Below are 17511 nucleotides of genomic sequence, written 5' to 3'. Positions count from 1 at the left end.
GATGTAATCAGAATCTACCTTTGCAGGCAGTGCTTGGACAGCACCTGCCAGGGGAAGCCTTGGACAGCACCTGCCAGGGGAAGCCTTGGACAGCACCTGCCAGGGGAAGCCTTGGACAGCACCTTCAAGGGGAAGCCTTGGTCAGCACCTTCAAGGGGAAGCCTTGGTCAGCACTTTCAAGGGAAGGGGAAGCCTTGATCAGCACCTTCAAGGGGAAGCCTTGGTCAGCACCTTCAAGGGGAAGCCTTGGTCAGCACCTTCAAGGGGAAGCCTTGGTCAGCACCTTCAAGGGGAAGCCTTGGTCAGCACCTTCAAGGGGAAGCCTTGGTCAGCACCTTCAAGGGGAAGCCTTGGTCAGCACCTTCAAGGGGAAGCCTTGGTCAGCACCTTCAAGGGGAAGCCTTGGTCAGCACCTTCAAGGGGAAGCCTTGGTCAGCACCTTCAAGGGGAAGCCTTGGACAGCACCTTCAAGGGGAAGCCTTGGACAGCACATTGTTTACTTCTATGTTAGATAAGTAAGGGTTCATTTTAACTTGTATAGATCAAATCACTTTAATAAATGCTTTGACAGCATGCCTAATGACATATGTTGCTAAGAAAGGTAATAGAAAGTGTTAAAGGGGAATGGTATTACACCATTGAATAAAATATGAAAATTACTTATAAAGCAAAAACAAAGATTACGAGAATTCTAAAAATGGACAAAAGCTTAAAGAAACTCAGTGGCTTGCCCTTTGGACCCCGTGCTTACTGTGCCTATCAGGGTATCAGCTACACCAAAACCATTGTCTGTGGCTGCTGGATCACTAATGCAGAGAGAACTTGCTGGCATTTCAGTTCTGGACTGCCCGTACGGGTCGAATCAGTCTCATATGCTTCAGAATTTGTTCTCTCTGTAATGGCACAAGCGAGCAAAACTATTTGATACCTGAGCAGAGATGTACCGAAGGGCAAGCTACTGAGTTTCTCTAAGCTTTTGTCCATTTTCAGAGTTTTTTATATACTTTGTTCTTGTTGCAACGAAAATTGAAGATTATGCTAGCGCCAGTGTTCTTATAATCTTAATTTTAATAATGACAGGAGGCGAGTATTTTGCATAAACTCTCTTTACTAACTCCACATAGCAGTAAAGAAAAGTGAAAACATTAACCAATCAAAAATGCAGTAGGAGGCATAGTAGTCATAATGATGAGGCTCCTCCCCCTCTTTCGAAAGCGACATCAAATACAAAATGTTTTAAACGGATAAAGTCTTGAAACATGCACCAACGGGTGACTTTCCAAAATACGAAGTCCTAGTGGCTGAAGGACGGTCCAAACGTGTCTATCCTGAGCGTAAGCTGTAATGTCCCGAAGTTATGCTGAAAAAGAACGTGGAAAAGGTTATGTACTGATCTGGCAACTGTTTGCAGTAATGTAATAAACCCAACACACATTCCACCGAAATGTAAAACTAGTCTAAGTATGACAGTAAACGATAACAATGAGCTAACTAAACAAGGCACATGCCTGATTTCATACAAGGTGAGTAGGGAGATAGAGAAAGGAAGGAATACTCAGAATATAGGTATACTTACATGAGTCTTCATCCCTCGAGGGTGTGGAGGGTGGGAAAATACTCGCCTCCTGTCATTATTAAAATTAAGATTATAAGTACACTAGCATAATCTTAAATTTTACCACATGACAGGAGGCTTCATATTTTGCATTTTTAACGCTGAAGCAGGAGAGACGTGGCTGCCCCCGAGTTCGGGCGGAAGTAGAAGGTCCGAAAGGTCGATTCTCGTGACAAATCTGCGGCCCGTAGGATGTCTGTCAGTGACGCGCCTGGGGCGAAAGCCGATGAAGCCGCCGCGCCACGGACGGAGTGGGCTCCAAAGGTCTCCTCTACGCCCGCCAGAGACAGAATCCATCTTACCCATCTGGCCAGGGTGGTGGTAGAGACTGGTACATGGGGTCTAACTTAGGATACCAAGAGATGGCCCGAAGGGGAGACCCGCAATCGGGATGTGACCTCCACGTACCGATGCAGGGTAGACACCACGCAGAGAAGCGGTTCTGTAGGGAAAAAGGGGTAGAAGACTGATGCGGAGTCGGATTTCATACGGCGGGAAACTTGGAAGGTAACTCCCTCCGGGGAGACCGAAAAGGCATCAATGTCGAATGCCCGTACGTCCGAAACTCTGCGGAACGATACCAAACAAAGTAGGAGCGTCAGTTTGGCTGATAGCTGTCGGAGCGAGAGTCTGTTGTTGTCTGGCCAATCCCTAAGAAACTGTAGGACGACCTCGACGTCCCATAGCCGGGAATATTTAGCTCTCGGAGGCCTCTGTAGTCTGATGCCCCTGAGGAGAGGGCATACCAATGGGTCTTTCCCGACGGGGATCCCTTGGGCCGCCGAAATTGCGTAGCGCACGACGTTGAGGGATCGATAAGATCGGCCCGTGGAGAAGAGATGAGAGAGAAAATTCAGGATGGCTGTTATAGGTGCAGTAAAGGGATCGAAATTCCGCTCACTGCACCAAGTAGACCAGGAGTTCCATGCTGATAAGTAACATCGTCTGGTTCCTGGTGCCCATGAGTCCCATAGGAGATCTCGAGACGTTTGCGATAAATCTTCGGTTTGCCAGGCTCCCCTGAAAGCGTCCAAGCCACTAGCGTGAGACGGTCTTCCAGGATGAGCGGGTGCTGGTTCCCTCTCGGGTCCGTAAGGAGCGTCCCTGTAGGATGATGCTAGAAGATCCGGAAACCATGGTTGACCCTGCCATAGGGGTGAGATGAGGAGCAGGGATCCGCGTTGAGTCTTCAGGTACTGCATCGTCCTTGCTACCATGGCGAATGGGGGAAAGGCATACGCCCCCAAGGGTGGCCAAGGTTGGAGAAACGCATCTACTGCCTTGCTCTCTGGGTCTGGGAGCCAGCTGAAGTACTTGTCTGTCTGCCTTTAGTTGCGTGAGGCAAAGAGGTCTAGGTGGAGGGGACCCCTCCTGGCCGAAAGGCGTTGGAAGATCGCTGGGTCCAGTCTCCAGTCGCTGCTGTCCCGCCAGTGGCGTGAAAACCAGTCCGCTGTCAGGTTCGTTTCTCCCGGGAGGTATTCTGCCATGAGGGAGATTCTCCGGGGTAGACAAAATTCGAAGATTTCCTTCGTGATCTCTGAGAGGAGTCTGGATCCGGCTCCTCCCAGACGATTGATGTAGCGGACCGCTGAGATGTTGTCCATCCGGAGGAGGATGCAGCAGTCCGTCCGGTCCCTTGCTAAGCTCTAGGCAGTTTATGTGAAGGTCGGTTTCTTGGGAAGTCCAAGTGCCTCCTGTCGATCTGCCCTCGCCTGTGGCGCCCCAGCCCCAAAGGCTGGCGTCTGATTCCAGAACGATGTCGGGTGTATTCCCGAAGATGGCTCGCCGTTCCAAGCTTCCATGCTGTCCAACCACCATCCGAGTTCTTCCCTGACTTCTTCCGTTACCGGAATGTTTTGGTCGTAGGAAGGGTTCTGGCGGAGGAAGGAGGCCTTCAGGCGTTGCATCGCCCTGTAGTGTAGTGGGCCCGGGAAGATTGCCTGTATAGATGCGGACAGTAGCCCCACGATCCGAGCCAGGTTGCGGAGTGGAATGGTGTGGCAGCGGATGACTCTGCGTAATTCCTTTTTGATGGCTGTGATCTTTGAGATTGGGAGCCGTAAGGTGCTGGTCCTGGAATCTATCTCGAAGCCCAGGAAATGTACCGTCTGGGTTGGGGATAGTTCCGATTTTTGGTAGTTCACCACGAAGCCTAGGGACGTCAGGAGCTGAATGGTATATCGTGTGTGTTGCGTTAGACTGTACCTGTCTGAGGAAAACAGTAGCAGGTCGTCCAGGTAGATAATGCACCGAATTCCTTGAGTTTGTAGTCGTGATACTACTGGTTTGAGAAGCTTGGTGAAGCACCACGGTGCGGAGCTGAGGCCGAAAGGGAGGCATGTGAACTGCCAGGGTTGGTTTTGCCATAGGAACCTGAGAAATTGGCGACAAGATGCGTGGACGGGGACCGACAGGTAAGCGTCTTTGAGGTCCAGTCTCGTAAACCAGTCCCTGTCTTGGAGGAGATCTCTCAGAAGGTGAATGCCTTCCATCTTGAAGTGCCTGTACGTTACAAAAGCGTTGAGTCCCTTCAAGTTTATAACCGAACGGAACTCTCCGGATTTCTTTTTTACAAGGAAAATGTTGCTGAAGAAACCCTGTCCGTCGTGAGCCAGTTCTATCGCTCCTTTCGCCTTGAGCTCCCGTAGTTCGCCGTCGATTAGGCGGCGGTCCTCCTCGGAGCATTGAATGGGATGCGGAGGAGCGAGTTGGTACGGGGGTTCTACGAAATCGATGACATAGCCCCGAACCGTCTGGAGGATCCATGCGTCCGTGGAGATGGTCGTCCAGTTCTGAAAAGAGCAATACAGCCTGCAGTATAAGGGGTAAGTGAAACTAGAGACATAATATTGCTGACCTGTGGGGAAGCGTGCTCTGCCACGGTTACGAGGTCCTCTGCCTCGGTCTGCTCCTCGGGTATAGGAAAAGGGTTGTCTGAAGCCCACTTCTGGGTAGAAAGGCTGTGGTCTGTGTGACCGGGGGCCAGAAGGCCAGAATCGGCTGGCTGCTCGGCCCCTGTAGCGGCCAGCCCGTCCAAAAACACCCCGACTGGGGTAGCCTCTGAAGACTCGTTTCATAGACGTCTGAGCCTTATTGAGGGACGTAAAGATGTTAACATGCTTGTTCAGCTCTTTTAGGAAAGGTTCCCCGAATAATTTGCCCTGTGCCAACGGTCCCAACTCTTTGGTGCCCAATTCCACCAGTTTTCCGTCAATACGGAGTAACGCTGCCTTGCGCCTCTCAGAGGAGAGGGCTACGTTGGTGTTACCAACAAAACAGAAGCACCTTTGTGCCCATTCTCTGATATCATGTGCCCACTCTTTAACCATGCTAGAGTCGAATTGATCAGCCCTAGTGAACGCATCATCCGCCAGGTATAATATGCGGGAGAGTGGGCCGATTGAGTCCAGCAGTTTGTCCTGGACCCCGTGGAATCCTTTCTCCACGCTCGCCAAGGGTCGCGGCCACCCCTGGACATAAAGGTGTTCATCACCTGATCAAATTCCGGGGTCCGCGTCACATGGTTGGGGATTGAGGGGCGCGGGCATTCAGAGCGTAGACGGTTGCACACCGTTTTGTCAAGTGGTTTGCGGAGCCAGCGGTGCATAAATTTGGAAAGGTGGTCGGGGGGTGTCCAGACCCCAGAGCGTGGATGGCGGATATTACGAGGGTCAAAGAGACGTTGCCCTGTGGGGTCTAGGATGGTATCCCCTTCTTGAGCAGGTGCGAGGTCGTCTGGTAACTGGATGTTCTCCAGGAAGGTGCCTCGTAAGAAGCCAGTATGGGAGCCGGAGTCCGAGTCCCAATTGTCATCTTGCGAATCAGAGTCCGCGGTTTGCCACTCGTCCAACGCGGCCATAGAGCGCGTGTGTTCTTCCCACTCATCCGAGGAGTAGTGGGCAGGTATAGGTGGGGCTGGTCTGTGGCATTTAGATGGTGCCTTGTCCTTGCCTGGTGTATCGCCCGCTTTCTCACCTTTCCAGTGACGTTTGGTGGGGCGTGAGTCCGCCTGTACGTGTGACTCCGAGGCCTCAGAGTCCTCGTCCTGAGGTTGGGCCAGCGTGGCTTTTTTGGTTTTGTCGGTAGATGCCGACATAACCCTGGACATCGCTTTCTCCATAGAGGCGGAGATGGCCTCTGCAATCATAGACTGGAAGTCCGCAGGGGTTTGGGATGCTTCCATAGTGATTATGGTGTTGGCACAGGGTAGGTGGGCTAGAGGTCAGGTAGTTAGAGTATGGATTCAGTAATAATAATAGTAATCACAACACCCCAACAGGATGTGTGGTAGTATAGGTACGAGTAGTACCAGAGACCCCAGCAGGGTAAATTGGGTTTTGTTGCTGGGCCTCACCCAGAAATGTATATGACAGTGAGTGTGGCACGAAATCCACCTAATCTGGTATCAAGATGGGGTTGGGATGCCCCTTACCATATACATAAATATATAGGTGGCACAAAATCCACCTGATGGCAGCAGTGAAATAAGGGCCTCACCCTGTTAGAACTGTAGGTGGCACAAAATCCACTTAGTAAATAAATAATAATAGTGGACTCAGCACTGAATAGGGCCAGCAGCCTCTGACTTCTTATAGGAAAAATGCCTGTGACCCCTGCCAGAGTGTACCTCTTTGAAGGTTGCAAGTTAGCACAGATAAGTATAATACACCCCAGACGGCTGGGATGTGTGTGAATGTCAGGAGAACCGAGCGGGTTGCGGTCGGAGGCCGGCACTGCACAGACCGCGGGACTCCCAAAATGGAAAGAGGGGGAGGAGCCTCATCACTGTGAATACTATGCCTCCTACTGCATTTTTGATTGGTTAATGTTTTCACTTTTCTTTACTGCTGTGTGGAGTTAGTAAAGAGAGTTTATGCAAAATATGAAGCCTCCTGTCATGTGGTAAAATTACTTATAACTTATGTTAATTTAAATCATGCGATGTCTCCTTTTTTTAAGATTTATATTAAAGATTTAGTCAATTAAACCATAATCCATTTCAGACAAGGCACAGCCAGGGCACACATTGCAAATAAGAAGAAATAGAAACATTGCTATCTGTATGTTTCTCTATGCTGACTGACAGGTGCACAGGGAGCTAAGATGGAGACCCCAGTTGTAGGATAATGAGGTACGGATTTCTGCATTTAAATTATTTAAATGATAATTGTTATTTCAGGACTTTATGTTATCTTCTGTCTACACCCCTTTGCCCTATAAAAATGAAGTTAAATTAAATTAATTTTACCCCAATTTCAGTGCCAGGACACTATCTGACACTACTATGTTTAACATTGCAGGGTTAAAGGGACAAGGGCACTGCACCCAGACTACCTCAATGAGATGACCTAGTCTGGATGCCTATTTTGTCCCTTTAAGGCAATCCTATGGATAACACAAATAAAAATAAGTCTGTATTGGTGAATCAGTGATCACAAAGTAGTTAGTTATGGGTTGCCCTTTTTAATGGTGGTAGCTGCAAACCATTCCAGACACTATCAGGGTTATTTACAAAAATCTGTATACACCTACCCAAGATTGGCAAAAGTGTGACCACAGTACAAACTGGAAGTATAGTGACTTAGAGAATGTTTCCAGATCAACTATTTAGTCCTGAAAACGGCACTGTCATACCTCTCTCTAAAACTCAATTTCTTCACATCTGATCTAGTTTACTTTAAAACATAACACAAAGTAGGGACTACATTGTCTTTTCTATTTTTCCGACGCTTGACCTTCTTTGTCTAAAGGAAGAGCTTAAAGGGAAACTCCAGTGCCAGGAAAACAATCAATTTTCCTGGCACTGCAGGTCCCCTCTCCCTTCCACCCCCCAATCCCCAGTTGCAGAAGGGGTGAAAGTCACTTACCAGAGGCAGCAACATGTCCCACGTCGCTGCTTCTTCCTCTACCGCCGCTCCTCCTCTGTATTACATCGGCCGGTGGGCGAGACTGATCCCACCCACCGGCCGGGGAGACCTAATGTGCATGCGCGGCAATGTCGGCATGCGCATTAGAGCTTCCCATAGGAAAGCATTGAAAATGCATTTCAATGCTTTCCTATGGGGAATTGAGCGACGCTGGAGGTCCTCACATAGCGTGAGGACGTCCAGTGACGCTCTAGCACAGGTTTTTTGTGCTATGATGCAGGAAGTGCCCTCTAGTGGCTGTCTAATAGACAGCCACTAGAGGTGGAGTTAACTCTGCAAGGTAATTATTGCAGTTTATAAAAAAAACTGCAATAATTACACTTGCAGGGTTAAAAGTAGTTGGAGTTGGCACCCAAACCACTCCAATGGGCAGAAGTGGTCTGGGTGCCTGGAGTGTCCCTTTAAGTCCGCTCCATTTCCTGTAGTCAAATACATTTTCCCACAATACTCACCTCTCCTCCTGTGTTCTCACGTTGTTTCATTTGCTGTTCGAACATCCTGTCATATAGACAGGGCGCCGGCAAAACTAGTGAATTTCATCCTAACAGAATGAGCACAGTTTGACCATTCGTGTAAAGACGAAATTCGTGCATTTTGTTCGATTCGAAAAAAAAATTGAATTAAATTTCGGACCCTGTCAGTGCCGTGGCTGCATATTGCTAGCGCTTAGTAGATAGCCCCCTAATTCCCACGGTGTTACGGAGCTATCTGCTATGGTGTCTGGACAGGTTTTGATGACAGCGTCTCTTTAAACAATTAATGGAGTCCTCTGCTGGAAAAGGGTCTGTGAAAAATGAAAGAGTTTTGTTGCATAAACAGCCAGCATTTCATTGTGTTTGTTACACTATCAATGGTTTCTCTTCTGTTATCTATCAGTAAAGTCATTGGACAAAGAGCTCTGCAAAATGCGTCATGCCCCTTACTGGAAGCAGTCTCACCTGATATACACCCTTAAGGTAAATTTGCCAACATCTAAATCTTCACCTTACTGGGAGTAGCTATTGTGGCTGGACCTGTATGACTATTCCCCTCCGATCATTGTTTCCTCCTGTCTGATGGATTCAGATCTGTCCTGCCTGCATTGAAAGGAAGGGAGAAGTGATGCCGAATGAAGGTGAGAGTTTACTGCATTATACAAAGTAGGTCACCATCAAAGATTATAAGGATAGTAGTGATGTTCCTACTCACTGATAATGCAGCTTCTACTGTTTTTATAGCCTTTCACTCTTCACACAATAATGGACTAAGGCAGTGGCGGCGAACCTTGGCTCTGATGAAAGGTGTGAACAAAATCTCCCATTACTCTCAGCCAGCAAGTCATGGGAAAAGTAAGCAGTTATGGGGGGCAAGCCAATTACACAGTGTAGGCCTAGTTACATATGTTGGCCTCAGTTCAGAAGGTACATTTTAAGCTATCCATGCCCGATAGGTGTAGAGTTTGGGACAAATTTGAATCGGTTCAGATTTGGTTTAAATCTTTGTTTGTGCAGTCATTAGTGAAAATTGGGAATTTCAATCAGATCAATCAGATTAAATTTCATTGAAATGTTACAAACTCAGCTTTTAGTAAATTAGTACATGGCATCCTTGCTCTATATTTACTTAGGTGATTGAGAGATCACTATTAATTGAATGAGGCCCAGGATAGCCATGTATTTATGATTTGTGAGGGTCTATTGCGAATTCACAGTGTTCATTTTATTTTAACAGAGAAATCACATGAAAACGACCCCTGTATAAACCTTAATATGATATTATTAATATATTCCGCAGCACAGGAAGTTTAACAATAAATGAGATAATTACAAAATGTTACAGGAATTATGATGAGGACCCTGCTCAAACGAGCTTACAGTCTAGAGGGGATATAACATGGAACATAGATATATTCAGACCACTAAAAATGTTCCCATAAAAAAAGTTTGCTAAATCAATCTTAAGAGAGGTGAGGTTAAATGATCTTGTGCACTATCCCATGATCTCATTACATGTCGGGAATCCAATCAATGTTAACTATAGCGCTGTCAAATAACCCCCAACATTCCACAGGTTCACCATCACTGCTTTCACTTTACATTTACAAACAAGGACGGCTGTTGTATTGTTGTACTCAACAACAATAAAATTACATTATATTTTTAAATGAGAGTATTTCTGTATTTTTTACCAGAAATTAAAAAATAAAATAAAAAAATGCAGGCAGAATATATATTTCACATAGGAGAAGTATTTTGTATTTCTATATTTAAAGGAAATAAGTGGATAGTTAAAGGGACACTCCAGTGCCAGGAAAACAATCCGTTTTCCTGGCACTGCAGGTCCCCTTTCCATCCCCATACCCGGTTGCTGAAGGGGTGAAAACCCCTTCAGTCACTTACCTGAGACCCCCGTTGATGTCCCTCGGCAGTGGTTTCGGGTCGCCGCCACTCCTCCCCTTCCTTACGTCAGCCGGTGGGCGAGACTGATCCCGCCAGCCGGCTGAGGAGAACTTATGCGCATGCATTTCAATGCTTTCCTATGGGGAATTGAGCGACGCTGGAGGTCCTCACACAGCGTGAGGACGTCCAGCAACGCTCTAGCCCTGTGCTATAGACCAGGAAGTGCCCTCTAATGGCTGTGTAGTAGACAGCCACTGGAAGAGGAGTTAACCCTGCAAGGTAATTATTGCAGTTTATAAAAAACTACAATAATTACACTTGCAGGGTTAAGGTTAGTGGGAGTTGGCACCCAGACCACTCCAATGGAATGAAGTGGTCTGGATGCCTGGAGTATCCCTTTAATGCAATGTTAAACACAAATACACACACCATAAGACTTGCTTTTCCCACAGAAATCTCACTTTAAGAGTGCTCTCACTACTGCAAGGGATTCTGGTTAGGCATATGTAAATGAGCTCAACAAAGAACCACATTTTTGCCTCATAATTCCACTTATACATGGATTTTATTAAAGGACAATGAGGAGAGTATTATGCTAAATCTCTTTCTTTATTCCTCAGCAGCAGAAGAAAGGATATTGTAGATATACTGTACTCCCCTGCCCCCCATACAGTGATCTGTCTCCCCTATCTCTCCCCAATCTCTCCCCATACAGTGAGCTGTCTCCCCTATCTCTCCCCATACAGTGAGCTGTCTCCCCTATCTCTCCCCATACAGTGAGCTGTCTCCCCTATCCCTCCCCATACAGTGAGCTGTCTCCCCTGTCCCCCATACAGTGAGCTGTCTCCCCTGTCCCCCCATACAGTGAGCTGTCTCCCCTGTCCCCCCAGTCCCCCCATACAGTGAGCTGTCTCCCCTGTCCCCCCATACAGTGAGCTGTCTCCCCTGTCCCCCCATGAAGTGAGCTATCTACCCAGGCCCCCCAATACAGTGAGCTGTCTCCCCTGTTCCCCATACAGTGAGCTGTCTCCCCTGTTCCCCATACAGTGAGCTGTCTCCCCTGTTCCCCATACAGTGAGCTGTCTCCCCTGTTCCCCATACAGTGAGCTGTCTCCCCTGTTCCCCATACAGTGAGCTGTCTCCCCTGTTCCCCATACAGTGAGCTGTCTCCCCTGTTCCCCATACAGTGAGCTGTCTCCCCTGTTCCCCATACAGTGAGCTGTCTCCCCTGTTCCCCATACAGTGAGCTATCTCCCCTGCCCCCCATACAGTGAGCTGTCTCCCCTATCCCCCCATACAGTGAGCTGTCTTCCCTATCCCCCCATACAGTGAGCTGTCTTACCTATCCCCCCATACAGTGAGCTGTCTCCCCTGTTCCCCCATACAGTGAGCTGTCCCCCCATACAGTGAGCTGTCCCCCTGTCCCCCCATAAAGTGAGCTGTCTCCCCTGCCCCCCCATACAGTGAGCTGTCTCCCCTATCCCCCATACAGTGAGCTGTCTCCCCTATCCCCCCATACAGTGAGCTGTCTCCCCTATACCCCCATACAGTGAGCTGTCTCCTTTATCCCCCCATACAGTGAGCTGTCTCCCTTATCCCCCCATACAGTGAGCTGTCTCCCCTATTCTCCCCCATACAGTAAGCTGTCTCCCCTATCCCCCCATACACTCAGCTCTCTCCCCTATCCCCCATACAGTGAGCTGTCTCCCCTGTCCCCCCCATACAGTGAGCTGTCTCCCCTATCCCCCATACAGTGAGCTGTCTCCCCTATCCCCCCATACAGTGAGCTGTCTTCCCTGTCTCCCCTCATACAGTGAGCTGTCTCCCCTATCCCCCCATACAGTGAGCTGTCTCCCCTGTCCCCCCCATACAGTGAGCTGTCTCCCCTGCCCCCCCACACAGTGAGCTGTCTCCCCTATCCCCCATACAGTGAGCTGTCTCCCCTGTCCCCACAATACAGTGAGCTGTCTTCCCTGTCTCCCCTCATACAGTGAGCTGTCTCCCCTGTCCCCCCATAAAGTGAGCTGTCCCCCCTATCCCCCCCATACAGTAAGCTGTCCCCCCTGCCCCACCATAAAGTGAGCTGTCTCCCCTGTCCCCCCCATACAGTGAGCTGTCTCCCCTATCCCCCCATACAGTGAGCTGTCTCCCCTGTCCCCCCATACAGTGAGCTGTCCCCCATACAGTGAGCTGTCTCCCCTGTCCCCCCCATACAGTGAGCTGTCCCCCATACAGTGAGCTGTCTCCCCTGTCCCCCCCATACAGTGAGCTGTCCCCCCATAAAGTGAGCTGTCCCCCCCATACAGTGAGCTGTCTCCCCTATCCCCCCATACAGTGAGCTGATCCCCCCTATCCCCCCATACAGTGAGCTGTCTCCCCTATCCCCCCATACAGTGAGCTATCCCCCCCATACAGTGAGCTGTCTCCCCATACAGTGAGCTGATCCCCCCTATCCCCCCATCCCCCCATACAGTGAGCTGTCTCCCCTGTCCCCCCCATACAGTGAGCTGTCCCCCCCATACAGTGCGCTGTCTCCCCTATCCCCCATACAGTGAGCTATCCCCCATACAGTGAGCCTATCCCCCATACAGTGAGCTGTCTCCCCTATCCCCCCATACAGTGAGCTATTCCCCCATACAGTGAGCTGTCTCCCCTATCCCCCCATACAGTGAGCTATTCCCCCATACAGTGAGCTGTCTCCCCTATCCCCCCATACAGTGAGCTCTCCCCCCATACAGTGAGCTGACCCCCCTATCCCCCCATACAGTGAGCTGTCTCCCCTATCCCCCCATACAGTGAGCTGTCTCCCCTGTCCCCCCATACAGTGAGTTGTCTCCCCCCATACAGTGAGCTGATCCCCCCATACAGTGAGCTGATCCCCCCATACAGTGAACCCCCCATATCTCCCCCATACAGTGAGCTGTCTCCCCTATCCCCCATACAGTGAGTTGTCCCCCCCATACAGTGAGCTGATCCCCCCATACAGTGAGCTGTCCCCCCCATACAGTGAGCTGATCCCCCCATACAGTGAGCTGTCCCCCCTATCTCCCCCATACAGTGAGCTGTCCCCCCCATACAGTGAGTTGACTCCCCTGCCCCCCCATACAGTGAGCTGTCACCCCTATCTCCCCCATACAGTGAGCTGTCCCCCTATCTCCCCATACAGTGAGCTGTCCCCCATACAGTGAGCTGTCCCCCCTGCCCCCCCATACAGTGAGCTGTCCCCCCCATCACCCCCATACAGTGATCTGTCCCCCCTATCTCCCCCATACAGTGAGCTGTCCCCCCTATCTCCCCCATACAGTGAGCTGTCCCCCCTATCTCCCCCATACAGTGAGCTGTCACCCCTATCCCCCCATACAGTGAGCTATTCCCCCATACAGTGAGCTATTCCCCCATACAGTGAGCTGTCTCCCCTATCCCCCCATACAGTGAGCTATCCCCCCATACAGTGAGCTGATCCCCTATCCCCCCATACAGTGAGCTGTCTCCCCTATCCCCCCATACAGTGAGCTGTCTCCCCTGTCCCCCCCATACAGTGAGCAGTCTCCCCCATCCCCCATACAGTGAGTTGTCTCCCCCCATACAGTGAGTTATCTCCCCCCATACAGTTAGCTGATCCCCCATACAGTGAGCTGATCCCCCCATACAGTGATCTCCCCCATACAGTGAGCTGTCCCCCCCATACAGTGAGCTGTCTCCCCTATTCCACATACAGTGAGTTGTCTCCCCCATACAGTAAGTTGTCTCCCCCCACACAGTGAGCTGATCCCCCATACAGTGAGCTGTCCCCCCATACAGTGAGCTGTCCCCCCTATCTCACCCATACAGTGAGCTGTCCCCCCCATACAGTGAGTTGATCCCCCCATACATTGAGCTGTCCCCCCATCTCCCCCATACAGTGAGCTGTCCCCCCCATACAGTGAGCTGTCCCCCCATACAGTGAGCTGATCCCCCCCATACAGTGAGCTGTCCCCCCTATCACCCCCATACAGTGAGCTGCCCCCCATACAGTGAGCTGTCCCCCCTATCACCCCCATACAGTGAGCTGTCCCCCCATACAGTGAGCTGATCCCCCCCATACAGTGAGCTGTCCCCCCTATCACCCCCATACAGTGAGCTGCCCCCCATACAGTGAGCTGTCCCCCCTATCACCCCCATACAGTGAGCTGTCCCCCCTATCTCCCCCATACAGTGAGCTGTCCCCCCATACAGTGAGCTGATCCCCCCTATCTCCCCCATACAGTGAGCTGTCCCCCCATACAGTGAGTTGACTCCCCTGCCCCCCCCATACAGTGAGCTGTCCCCCTATCTCCCCCATACAGTGAGCTGATCCCCCCATACAGTGAGCTGTCCCCCCTATCTCCCCCATACAGTGAGCTGTCCCCCCATACAGTGAGTTGACTCCCCTGCCCCCCCATACAGTGAGCTGTCACCCCTATCCCCCCATACAGTGAGCTCAATCTGCATTAATGAGAGAATTTGTCGGTGTGTCCCTTGGTCAGGGCCTGTCGGACTACATCTCCCGGCAGGCTGTGTGTTTAATAACCTCCTGTGTTAGCTCTCTGAGCATGCCGGGAACAGTAGTCCAGACGGGGGACAGCAATGTGGTGACATCATTAAACACGGCCCAGCCTGCCAGCATGTGCTGCGTTCCAGCGAACCACGCCTTCCGGTGACGTCAGTGCTAGGCGCCCGCTGCACGTTCTTCCCAGCCCGGTAGAAGCTGTCCCTGAGCCCCCTTGCTGCCCGTGTCCTGGGATTCCAGCCGCTGCCATGGCCATGCTAGCCGAACGTGAGTCACTGCCTCTCATCACTGCAGGGGGGATGGCATTAGAATTCCATGGGACCCCACAGAATAAGGGGGGGTGGGGGGCATTACAATTCCAGGGGACCCCACAGAATAAGGGGGGGGGGGCATTACAATTACAGGGGACCCCACAGAATAAGGGGGCATTACAATTCCAGGGGAACCCACAGAATAAGGGGGGGTGGGGGCATTACAATTCCAGGGGACCCCACAGAATAAGGGGGCATTACAATTCCAGGGGAACCCACAGAATATGGGGGGGGGGCATTACAATTCCAGGGGAACCCACAGAATAAGGGGGGCATTAGAATTCCAGGGGAACCCACACAATAAGGGGGGGGCATTAGTATTCCAGGGGAACCCACAGAATAAGGGGGGGGGCATTAGAATTCCAGGGGACCCCACAGAATAAGGGGGGGCGCATTACAATTCCAGGGGACCCACACAATAAGCGGGGTGGGAGGGGGGCATTACAATTCCAGGGGGGGTGGCGCCATTACAATTCCAGGGGAACCCACACAATAAGGGGGGGCATTAGAATTCCAGGGTAAACCACACAATAAAGGGGGGCATTAGAATTCCAGGGTAAACCACACAATAAGGGGGGGCATTAGAATTCCTGGGTAAACCACACAATAATGGGGGGCATTAAAATTCCAGTGAACCCACACAATAAGGGGGGGGGGGGGCATTAGAATTTCATGAATTCCCGAGGCTAACAAGGTATTTGCCTTGGGCGGCACTTTCCAGGGGGGGCAGCAGAAAACGCAGCCCAAAAATACAAATGCCTTGTTAGCATCATGTCATGGGGAGGGGGAGGGGGAGGGGGGGGCTCCATCGCATGCCCTGCTTTGATGCCAGAGACAGGAATATGTCATCATTCTGGCCCCGGCATTACTAAATAGCAAGCAAGGATGCTGAGCTTGAAGATTACAGCAGCCACTCTGGACCCCAAGGAAAACTAGAGGGGCTGGGCGGACTTAAATTAAAATAAAATATAATAATTTGTGAGTGTATGAGAAAATGTGTCTGTGCGCGCGTGTGCCAATAATGTGGGTTTTCAGTGAAAGTGCATGTTGGTTAAACTTTGTGTGCCAATGATTGTCTGTCAGTGAATGTATGTTGGTATGTTGATTAACCCCTTAAGGACCAAACTTCTGGAATAAAAGGGAATCATGACATGTCACACATGTCATGTGTCCTTAAGGGGTTAAACCAAGGCTTGACAAATTTGCTTTGAATCTAGGAGCCAGCTAAAAAAGTTAGAAGCCAGTTTTTTTCATCGACAAAAATACAATTCTTAAAGTAACACTAAAGTCACCAGAACCACTGTAGCCTAATGTAGTGGCTCTGGTGTCCATTGCCTGTTCCTGTAGGCTTTTCAATGTAAACACTGCCTTATCAGAGAAAAGGCAGTGTTTACATTATTGCCTAGTAACACCTCTAGTAGCAGTCACTCAAACGGCATCCTATCTCAGTGCTGTACAATGTGCAGCACTTTCATTCAGCGTCTCCACGCTCTGCATGAATTGATTTAATGCATCTCTATGAGAAGATGCTGATTATTGCAGCATTTTGCCGCGCATGCTCAATAGCTTTGGATTGGCTGAGATCATCAAGATTGATAATTTCAGCTACCGAGGCGTGTCAGCTGCGGCGAGACGGGCACATCCTTGGAAATAAGGTAAGTAAAAACACCATTCTCATGCGATCAGAGGGAAGCTGGTGATCTAAACATACACATTCACTGACAGACACACACATTCCCTCACACACTTGGATACATACATACACAGACAAATACACATGTCAGATATACACACACTGTCACAGAAACACACACAGAAATAAAAATAAATACATATTTTAGCCACCCTCCTGTATCCTACCTTGTGGGTACTGGATGGTGGCTTTCCTGGGGTCCAGTGGGGCTGGATGCGGCTGATGGGAGTGGGCTGTCGCTGGTCCAGACTCCCCCTCCTGTCTCTGTATCCCCTTGCAGCTTTCTGTGCGCTGGGGCAGAGCAGGGGAACGGCAGGTGGGATTGCGTCTCTGCGGGATAAGGGCGGACGGCGAGAAGAGACGTATGTACCTGGTGCCCTGCCAGCTTGTCATTCGACGGGAGAAAGTAGTTACAGTTCCCTTCACTTTCTCCTGGCGCACCAAAATCCAGAGACAGGACGAGGAGGGAATGGGCTGACTAAATGGGATTTGTCGAGCTATGAGTTAAATAGTGTTTGTCTGTCAGGGAATATATGTCGGTGTAAGTGTATCAGCGAGGGTGTATGTCTGTCAGTTAAAGTGTGCGTTGGTCTTAAACAGAAACAGATATGGCATTAGCAGGAAGGGGAGAGGCCCATATGGAGTTGCCAGAGTCTAGTCATGCCTTTAGGTGTATGTTGTCCCCATTCAATGGATGTCTGTTCTAAAAAAAATCCAATAAATTTAGGCTTGCAGACATGTAAGGAGATGTTACAATTATCTATTCAATAAAGTGTGAATTTCACAATTCGGGTCACTGCAAATATTCTCTAAGTCGGCTATGGATTCAGTTCAGCTACAGTGACCTTAAAGGAACACGATATGCAAGGAATACAAAACTGTAGGCTATAGTGTCCGGGTGCTAGTTTAGACTTCCTCCCCCCCCCCCATACAAGCAGGTGAAAAAGTTTTTTTTAGTTTTTTTATTTCACTCGGTTATGCCGCCTGCACCTTTTCCTACGATGTCATTCTGCTCTTGAACTGATGGGTCAATCCAATACTCCTCATATAAAGCATCCA

The 17511-nt window shown here is 50.0% G+C and overlaps 1 protein-coding gene across 1 annotated transcript in view; it reads left to right on the top strand.

Annotated features, from left to right (window-relative positions):
• Nucleotides 1–14606: 14606 nt before the first annotated feature.
• The window catches only part of PINX1 (PIN2 (TERF1) interacting telomerase inhibitor 1), a 95571-nt gene continuing 92666 nt past the window's right edge, over nucleotides 14607–17511 (top strand). Inside the window, exon 1 of the mRNA XM_063440810.1 lies at nucleotides 14607–14715. Within this exon, the coding sequence (XP_063296880.1) occupies nucleotides 14697–14715 (19 nt within the window). The 5' untranslated portion in view covers nucleotides 14607–14696. The remainder of the gene's footprint in view (nucleotides 14716–17511) is intronic.

Source organism: Pelobates fuscus, chromosome 2 (assembly GCF_036172605.1).
Source record: "Pelobates fuscus isolate aPelFus1 chromosome 2, aPelFus1.pri, whole genome shotgun sequence".
In the NCBI taxonomy this organism is placed as follows: domain Eukaryota; kingdom Metazoa; phylum Chordata; class Amphibia; order Anura; family Pelobatidae; genus Pelobates; species Pelobates fuscus.
This window is presented reverse-complemented; position numbering and strand designations above follow the sequence as displayed.